The sequence below is a fragment of the Amphimedon queenslandica genome, unplaced genomic scaffold, assembly GCF_000090795.2.
Source record: "Amphimedon queenslandica unplaced genomic scaffold, v1.1 AMPQUscaffold_13174, whole genome shotgun sequence".
Classification (NCBI taxonomy): Eukaryota; Metazoa; Porifera; class Demospongiae; order Haplosclerida; family Niphatidae; genus Amphimedon; species Amphimedon queenslandica.
In genome coordinates, this window is record NW_003546590.1 from 67,063 (window position 1) to 77,404 (window position 10,342).

A 10,342-nucleotide genomic window follows, 5' to 3' on the forward strand; every position below is an offset into this window, starting at 1 on the left:
GTAAGGACATAGCGAGATTCTTCAGATTTAAGAAAGATGGCCCAGTGATTGAGGATGTTTTTAAAATGAACATTAACTTTGTCATTCAAAAAGGCAGCAAACCCTCCTGTGGTTCCCATAGGCCAATTTAGAATAGCATTGATGGGAAAACCAACTAGTCCGGACTCGTTGAATTCTGGTGCCTTGGTCATGATGTGGTTTATCAGACGCAACATAAGACGATAGTTGGTAATATGCGGTTTACAGGTTGGATCTTTAGCCGGGATCTGTCGAAACATTTGGTGGAAGAACATGTTGACCTCTGAGTCCGTTTCTATCAGGACTTGAAGAGCCCTAACTGGTGGCTCTAATCCGACTATCTCAAGGCCTCCATCTGCAGCATCAACATCATCAATACAATCAGTGGAATCCTTCCCATCAACTTCTTCAATGAGATCTTGCAGCCACTTGTCAAGGACGGCCTGATCAGATGGGAGCCATTTACCAACACAATATGGGATTGCTTTGGCTGCTTTATCCATAATAGATAGATACCCTGGGAAAGAAGGATCAACAGATGTACCTCTGATCATGTACTGCTGCTGGTTTATATAGCCATCATGTAATACTAGGTCTACTCAGTTATTAAACACATGTATGATTGTAATCACATCAGGTTTGTGGTCAGTTACAAATATAATTACAATTACAATTACAGAGTGTAATTGTAATTGTAATTAGGTTATACATATATGTATGTGTTGTAATTGTGCCTATAATCTTACTTTGATAATATTCTACCTATATCAGTCCTCTAGAGTGAATTTTCAGCATAGTAAGCCTCATTAATGTTCACTGATTAACAAAACTTTTAAAAACTCAATACAATGTGGTAGAAAATCATTGTTATTTTTGTCATGATAGAGGTAAAATCAGGATCATTGTAATTAATGCTGTAATTACAAGCTCATCTATGGCAGTCATTGTAATTGTAATTGATCTGGTTTTAGCTGCTTTGGTAGTAATTGTAATTGAAATGAAATTTTGTAATTGACCCCAAGCCTGAGCCACTTCCTTTCCAGCGACTGGAAAGTATGGTGTAGCGAGGCATGGCTAGACAGCCAGTCTTGCCACATAGTTATTATCTTACTGCCCTTGATTTGTCAGATATCTGGTACAGTTTACTATAGTTATAATTAGAGGACTACTTTATTAGTAATATCTACAGTCTAGAGTACTACTATTAGAATAGTCAGATATCTACAATAAAGAACAATTTAAATTACTTGTTAACTGTATATCAAAATAATTAGACACTTAGCAATAATAAACTAAGTTTACTTATGGTACAGTTATATCTATGTCATGATGATGTTGCATCTGGTGAAACAGTAGCTCCTCTTCCTTCTCCATCCTTCATTCCTTCTAGACCTTTGTAAACTAGTGCCTTCATCAAAAAGATCCAGTACCTTCCACAAACTCCTTGTAAGTTGATTTCTCTTGAAAAGGCCGTGGGCCTTTATCATATCAAACTCCAATTTGTTATATAGAAGTCCAATTTACTATACAAACTCTAATTTATTACCTTAGGGTGGGTATTAATTGCAACACTTAATTTTAGCATTTTAGCAAGTGTACTTTTAAAAACACTAGTTCAACTAGCCGCTAATACCGTATAGTGGGAAATTTTGGAGGGGCTAAATTTTGGCAAATTACTAAATTTTGGTGATTGGCGGATTTTTGGATTTGTAGCCATGTGCCATTAAGCATGTGTATAATGGCTCAAAATGGTGGATTTTTATTTTGGTGAATGTCTATCAAAATGCCAAATTTGCCAAATTTAATCCCCTCCAAAATTTCCCACTATATGGTAGTACAAGTACACAAGATAGACAAGACCTGTACTAAGATAACAGTAGATAGGATGATCCTTAAGTGTTTTGCTCTTTAATAGATAGAGTATTGCTATGTTATTCAATATGAGTTTCATCAATGATTTTCTTCCTATTTTTTGCTAATATTACATTTTGCTAAATCAGGGTTTCCTTGAAAACTCTGAACTGAATTAAAGAGTCCAATTAATACCCATACACCCTAAGGTAGCTATAGGACCAGAGCACGTCATGCAAATTTAAATTTGTCAGTGACTTGTAAGAAAATATAATTGTCACATAGATTATTATTATGATCTGATTTCTGATTTTATAATAATTTGGCCAATTTATAATTTATAATTTGGCCAATGACCCTGTACTATAGCACAGGGACTTTGGCCCGATTTTGGAGCAACTTAAAAAATTAATAAAAAATCTAATTTTAATCAGAAGCAGCTCAAACTTTCTACACAACATAAGAACATTATGTATAACAATAAATGAACATCTAACCATGCAACTACCATAAACTTTTATTCTTCCTTTCATATTTGCCTTTCTTCCCTCCCTCTCCCTCTCCTCTAGTTACTGATTTCTCTAAGAAGACTGGTGATTATCAAAGTCTATCAGCTATTGATCTTTGACTGATTGCACTCACTTACCAGCTGGAGAAGGAGAGAGGACCTCAAAGAGGAACCAATTTAAGAACTGATCCAATACAAACCAACAAAGAACAACAAGTAAAGAAATAAATAGTTGCAACTCATAAATTACATGTACATGTAATTTCTTATCAATGTACATGTACATGTACATACACATACTTGTAATAAACGGTTAAGGAACCTTTTATAAATCGGTCATTTATAACCATTATGTGCATTGAACTATCGACAATTCATTGAATAAAGATTTCCAGTCATTTATCAATAATTGTTGCCGACTTACATGCCATTAATATTATTGTTAAATTTAAGAGGATTATTATGGTACAAAATGGCTGACGGCATAAATTTACAAAAATTGAATCTGCAAAATAGATTTTTAGGCAAATTCGGGAAATTTACAGCCCTTGAAAATGTTGTGCTTTACGGTATACAATGTGAAGTAGTTAATTGTAGTTCATATACCGAGTTGAATCCATTTCTGGCATAATTTAATTTTCAAAATACACTTTAGTAGTTTAGCCCGCACATATACCTTAGGGTAGGTATTCATTGCGACACTTGATTTTAGCATTTTAGTGAGTATACTAAATGCTAGTTCAACTAGTCGCTAATAATAGTTTGTACATGTACTTAAACAAGCTTGTACACAAGAAAGGCAAGATCTGTAACAAGATAACAGTAGATTAGGTGATCCTATTAAGTATTCTGCTCTTGAATGGATAGATTGGATTTATCGAGTAGTGCTATGCTATTGAATAGGAGTTTCATCAGTGATTTTCTTTCTATTTTTCGCTAATATTACATTTCAATAAATCAGGGTCCCCTTGAAAATGCCAAAATTTAAGAGCACAATTAATATACCGACCCTAAAGTAGCTACAGGACCAGAGTATGTGGTCCAAATTTTATTTTGTCAGTAACTTGTAGGAAATGATAACTGTTGCATAAATTATTATTTGGTATCATTTTATAATAAATAGTAGATTATAATGAAGTGATGATCTAATTTTTATTTTTTAGATAGTTGTGATAGCAGTGACAGGCTTTAATGCTTTCTTTGCACTAAAGATGTGGAGAACTAAAAAAAGAGAAAAGAAAAGCTGTTTTTATCATTTGAAGGACTTAAATCATTAACTTTCAACTGTTGAATCAGGAGCCCACATTGTATTATTGTCACTGAGACAGTTGCAACTGTATAAAGATCATGATTTCCTGAGGTTTCAATATATTTAATATCTCTTTTTAAAAATATTTGCACCATGAGATAGTTAACAAACCATGATAATGTATTGTTTTTTTATTACATTAAGTAAAAGAAAATATGAAAATTGTATGATATGATGCTATATAATCTATAATCATAGATACTTTAATGAAAAAAGATAATTATTGCATAGATATTAGAGTACATTATTATTATTATTATTATATTAGATATTATAATAATAATAATTAGATATATAGGATATATAGGATATATAGGATATAGGATAATACTCTAATATAGGATATTAGAGTATTAGAGATGCCCCGTTTCCAATCCCTCTTTACTCTATTATCTATGATTATTGTAGGCCAGTGAGGCCACGCCCGTCGCCCATGACATTGAGATGAACAAGAGCAGAGTGAGCTGTTTAGTAGTTGATTCTGGTCCATTTATAAAGGGAGTGGCTCTACAGGACTGGTCCAAGACTGTATATACTATCAGAGACGTTATTAGTGAGATAAAGGACAGTGAGACCCGCCAGAGACTACAAATATTACCCTATGAACTGATATTGAGGGAACCATCACAAGAATATATAAAACATGGTAACTGAGAGGAGATGATGCTTTATATTGTACTGCATATATAATTAATATTAGTCGTTCATGCATTATAATGATGTCTGGGTACCATATATGGGAAATTTTGGAGGGAGTTAAATTTAGCAAATTGCTAAATTTTGGCAATTGGCGAATTGTAATTTGGCAAATTTCTGGCCACTTGCAATTGAGCATGCGCATAATGGCTCAAAATGGTGGGTTTTCTTGTGGCGAATAGCTATCAAAAGTGCTAAATTTGCCAAATTTAACTCCGTCCAAAATTTATCGCTATGCAGTATTTGGTCTAATTTTATAGCAACTTTAAAATTTCATAAAGAAATTATTTTGATTGGAATCAGCTGAAACTTTCTATGCAACATAACTAAGGCCATGTTTACACAGCTATGTTTTCAAGCAAAAACGAATACTTTTGCAGGGGCGGATTTAGGGGGGTGCTGAGGGTACTTGAGCACCCCCATTAGCCTGAAGAATCAACATTTCTTTCTTCTGCTTTTTTAAGCTCTGGTGTCTCATATCACTGCTAAGTGTCTTAAGAAAGTTATTCAACACACTTGACAATCATTTCAGCCTCAATTTCAGCATTTTCCAGAGTTTAAAGAGCAGTAGGAAGCACCAGAGTGCCTGAATTTACCGTGACCACGCCTATAATATTCAAAAACAACATTTTAGCGCCATAAAAAGGGGGTGTGGTCAAAATCGCGGTGCGCTTCGTGTGCCGTCAGCATCTCCTTCCCATTCCTGCAACTGCCCCTACTTTTGTATGTGTTTGCACCTTCTGTTTACATAGAAACGTGCGAAAACGCTATGAAAACGAAGAGAAATGAAAACGGCTTCCCAAGTGGAGACTTTTGAAAACGCATACATTTGAAAACAGTAGCGTTTCCGTGTAAACAGCTAAAAACAAATACATTATTAAAAATTGGCACAAAAAGCTAAATCCTAGTAATACCGTATATCTGGAAATTTTCGTAGTAATACCGTATATCTGGAAATTTTTGTCTGTATTTAATTTTCGGATGCATGGCTTTGTGCGAAATTAAAATTCATGAAAATTAATTTATTCATGCGCAAGTTTTGCATGCAGATACCACATGCATTGTCAAGACGTGTGGCACTATCATCACAAAATGGCACTGCTTTGTTTCTTCCAATTAAAGTATCTCTCCTAGTCTCCTACAGCAGTTGGCAGACAGTCTAATAAGCATGGTAGCTTCTCAAGCAGAGATGCTCTGTGGGATCCTTTACAAGATCTTTAAAATTTCGTATGTTGTTAATTTTCAGACAGGAACCACTGTGCGAAAATAAAAATACATGAATTTTTCTGTCTGAAAATTTTCTCCTATGAAAATTACCAGATATACGGTATATCAGAAAGTATATACTCACTACTGGTCGTATTTTCTACAAATATAGCAAGCTTTCTCAGAAAGAAAGTTGTTTTCAAAATTCAAAGCATGTTTTCCTTGCCCACCACAATTTTATTTTACAATTTATTAATTAAAATTACTAGGGTGAATGTAAACATTGAAGGGGCGAGCATGAGCCATCAATTCACATTGTTTGATAAGAAGATTAAAATTATAATAAATCCAGCTCTTAGCCTGCATGCATATTCAGACCCCGGCCTCATGGCCGGGGTCTGAAAAGAGCAAACACACCAACTAACACTGAACCAAAATAACCCAGTAAAACAGATAAAAATGTCCTGCCACTCTAAGGAGAGGTCTAAGAAACAAAGCTATACTTCTAAATTTTAATCTTTCTTGCAATCTCAAAGAACTATAACTTACTAATAAACATAAAATAATTAAAGAACAAGGATAGAGAGAGAAGGAAAATTTGAAGTATAAAATTATAGTAAAAAGAGAGAGGATAATTCTAATTAAATAAAACATAACATCTTTGACATGGACATTTAAGTTGGTAGTTTATTCTAATCTAAAGGAGTCTTAGATCAAACTGCTATTAAGTTTTTAAGCCTTTAGGATGCTTTAGATAGCCCCTCATCAGTCATCTTATCTAAATATAGATAGTTTGTCCAGTATGCCGCCGCCATCTTGTTCTCTCATTGTGACCACACCCTCAAAATTAATTTTGTCTGCGTGGTCCAAATTTATTATAAGTATACTGATTTATAATCGTTATCTTCCGTTCACAAACAAGACGTAACGCAAATAGACCTAGACAGATTATAGTGGGTCTCGCTCATGCTCGCCCCAATTGTGCGTTTACGTTATTAACAGTTAATTAAAGTTATCCTGGCCAAAACGCAGCTGTGTAAACGCATTGAAAATGTTGTAAAAACGATGCAAAATCAAAACGGATTTGAGTGAACTGTTTCTGTGTAAACCTGGCCTAAATGTATATGTGTTAGAAAAAATATTAAATTGGAGAAATCCCTCTTTTTCATTTTTGGCAAATTTGGCCACTGGCCCTATACTATTATGCTACAGGGACTCTGGAATAATTTTGGAGAAACTTTCTCAAAGTTTCTATACAATATAAGTACATTATGTATAAGAATAAATGAACATCTAACCAACTACCATAAACTTTTATCATTCCATTCACATTTGCCTTTTTCTCTCTCCCTTTGTTCTTCCCTCTTAATTATTCTTCATAATTTACATGTAATTTTTTATTAATGTAACATGTAATGGAAGGTTAAGTAACTTCTTATAGAACCAGTCATTTTGATGTGCGTTGAACTTCAGTAATTCATTAAATAAAAACCACCAGTCAATATGAATTTAAATTGTTTGACAAAATTTAGTGCGATAATTATTATTTTATTTTTAGAGGATACCTTATTCTACAGCTGGTTTCTACACTGGAAAGAAGCCACAGAAGGTAAGACTATACAAGAAATAATTATTCTCAATTCTTCAGATATACTTGTCACTCAAATACTTACACATGTACATGTACAATGTAGACTTAAATGTGGCTCTAAAACATGTTTTCCACATTTCTATTCGAGTTGTGACCATATTAAAGAAGTAGCAGGTTTTTGGAAAAAAGCAAAGACTATAGTTCATGGCATCCCAGATTGTTGTTGTCTATTTATTAATTTTATTTATTTATTTATTTTATTATTGTAGAATGAAGCGACATTGAGTGATTCCCTCAATGATATTGATATTAATAAAGAATGTGATGATACATCAACTGAACAAAGCACTAATAGCAAAGAAGACAGAGAGAAGGAAAAAGAACAAAGTAAAGACTGTACTACATGTATATCTATACCCATTGATTAATAGTATCTTTATATTAATTTATAGTGTGATGCTCTATTTTTATATTCTAATCCACACACACATTGATATGACACACATTAAACATGTGCATATTTATAGACAGAGATAAAAATACAGTACTGACCAATGACAGTCTTCAGGAACTACCGTATAATGGGAAATTTTGGAAGGAATTAAATTTGGCGAATTTGGCATTTTGATAGCAATTTGCCAAAATAAAAATCCACCATTTTGAGCCATTATACATATGCTCAATGACACGTGGCCACAAATTTGCCAAATTAAAATCCTTCAATCATCAAAATTTAGCAATTTGCTTAATTTTAGCCCCTCCAAAATTCCCGCTATACGGTAATAGAAGAAAAGGAGGAGGAGGAAAAATGAGATGGAGATCATTTTTACCATATAAGGCTGTATTATTATAGCACTAAGAATAACATATGAGGAGCAACTCATATTAGTCTCTCTCTCTCTCTCTCTCTCTCTCTCTCTCTCTCTCTCTCTCTCTCTCTCTCTCTCTCTCTCCCCCTCTGAGCATATGTTCTACATGTACATGTCAATGCATAAATAATTCATTAAGTGCCAAACCAAAACCCAGCCTTAATTAATAATATCACCTAATAAATAATAATCACCTAAAAAGCACATGGTCAAGCACATGTCAAGTTTATAGTGCCAGGAGAAAAGAAACCAATACCTTCCAGTATGTAGTGGTAAGCCCAGTTGTGTTAGATAATAAGCATAGGCCCTGTATATCTAGTGTCAGCACACATGTAACTGTACAAGCCATATTGGTAACAACAGCTTTTTAAGGCAGGCAGGGAGGTGAGAGTTTGGCCATTAAAAACGTTTTAACCCCCAGTTCCGGTTCTCAAGACCGGACTGCCTAGCCTGCTGTTCACCACGGCTTCATGCTAACACAGTAGTTGTAAAAAAATTTTGTTTATATTGTCACATGGTATGACGACAATTGGTGTCTCTGAGTCGTGAAAAGAGGGTCGAGGGCGAGGTGCTGGGTAGATAGCCAGGAAAGAAGTCTAGGCGGGTAGGCAGACTAGGAGCATCAACCGACTGTGGCCAACACTCCGACGTCTGACTATCGACAAGAGTTGGGCGTAGTGTCCTTCTCTTAAACTAATTGTCATATTATTTAATAATCTCTCATGCCCAAAAAATGCGGTAGGAAGAGGTGTGAAAAAAGTTCACCTCCGGCAAACCTCGGCTTATATACCTAGGATGATGGTGGGCCTCGGCCCGGCTATGTCCTGGGATCACTGGGTCGTTGAAGGGTAACACCAACCTATTGTCGTAGGACTACCTATGTGGGTGAAAAAGTCCTTTGGCCAGGCCTTTCCATTGCACGGGTGACCTATCTTCTTAGTATCGCCTCCTCTGCCTAATGGACACTTCTTCCATAGCATCTAATGCATTCACCGAATAAGTCATACCTATACTGACAATAGTACAGCTTCAAAATAACCACATCATACTGTCAATACATGTACATGTACATAAATGATTCATTAAGTGCCAAACCAAAACCCAGCCTTAATTAGTAATAATAACTAATCACATTATGTAATAGACTACTGTTAAATTAGCAATGTATTTGGGGTCCAGGCAGAACAGATGGGGTCCCCACAGGGGTGGGGACCTCATCTGTCCCTGTCCCTGTGGGGTTTTTTTCTCTCTCTCTCTCTCTCTCTCTCTCTCTCTCTCTCTCTCTCTCTCTCTCTCTCTCTCTCTCTCTCTCTCTCTCTCTCTCTCTCTCTCTCTCTCTCTCTCTCTCTCTCCCCCTCTGAGCATATGTTTTACATGTACATGTCAATGCATAAATAATTCATTAAGTGCCAAACCAAAACCCAGCCTTAATTAATAATATCACCTAATAAATAATAATCACCTAAAGCACATGGTCAAGCACATGTCAAGTTTATAGTGCCAGGAGAAAAGAAACCAATACCTTCCAGTATGTAGTGGTAAGCCCAGTTGTGTTAGATAATAAGCATAGGCCCTGTATATCTAGTGTCAGCACACATGTAACTGTACAAGCCATATTGGTAACAACAGCTTTTTAAGGCAGGCAGGGAGGTGAGAGTTTGGCCATTAAAAACGTTTTAACCCCCAGTTCCAGTTCTCAAGACCGGACTGCCTAGCCTGCTGTTCACCACGGCTTCATGCTAACACAGTAGTTGTAAAAAAATTTTGTTTATATTGTCACATGGTATGACGACAATTGGTGTCTCTGAGTCGTGAAAAGAGGGTCGAGGGCGAGGTGCTGGGTAGATAGCCAGGAAAGAAGTCTAGGTGGGTAGGCAGACTAGGAGCATCAACCGACTGTGGCCAACACTCCGACGTCTGACTATCGACAAGAGTTGGGCGTAGTGTCCTTCTCTTAAACTAATTGTCATATTATTTAATAATCTCTCTCTCTCTCTCTCTCTCTCTCTCTCTCTCTCTCTCTCTCTCTCTCCATTCAATACAATATCAAAAAGTCCCTATACATGTACATGTACTGTGAACTTACAAGCTAACCATATGTACATGTACATGTACATACCAGTACCGTTATCATTATCTTAATGAGTTTAATTGGTTCTCAACAGGTGACACATGCCCCTCCACCCCTCCCTCCACTTACAGTGTCTTTATTGGTCTTTACTAATGTCAGTCTATCCATCTCATTGGATCCATTCTCCAGCCCTGTGATCCTGCACAAGGCAGGGCAGACAGTG

General features: G+C 35.7%; 1 protein-coding gene across 1 annotated transcript; it reads left to right on the plus strand.

Moving 5' to 3' along the window:
• Positions 1–4,106: 4,106 nt before the first annotated feature.
• On the plus strand, positions 4,107–7,704 carry LOC109584731 (RNA-binding protein NOB1-like). The gene is made up of 3 exons (XM_020000562.1): positions 4,107–4,332; positions 7,147–7,197; positions 7,449–7,704. The coding sequence occupies exons 1-3, from the start codon at positions 4,131–4,133 to the stop codon at positions 7,451–7,453; spliced, it is 258 nt and encodes an 85-aa protein (XP_019856121.1). The 5' UTR covers positions 4,107–4,130; the 3' UTR covers positions 7,454–7,704.
• Positions 7,705–10,342: the final 2,638 nt, after the last annotated feature.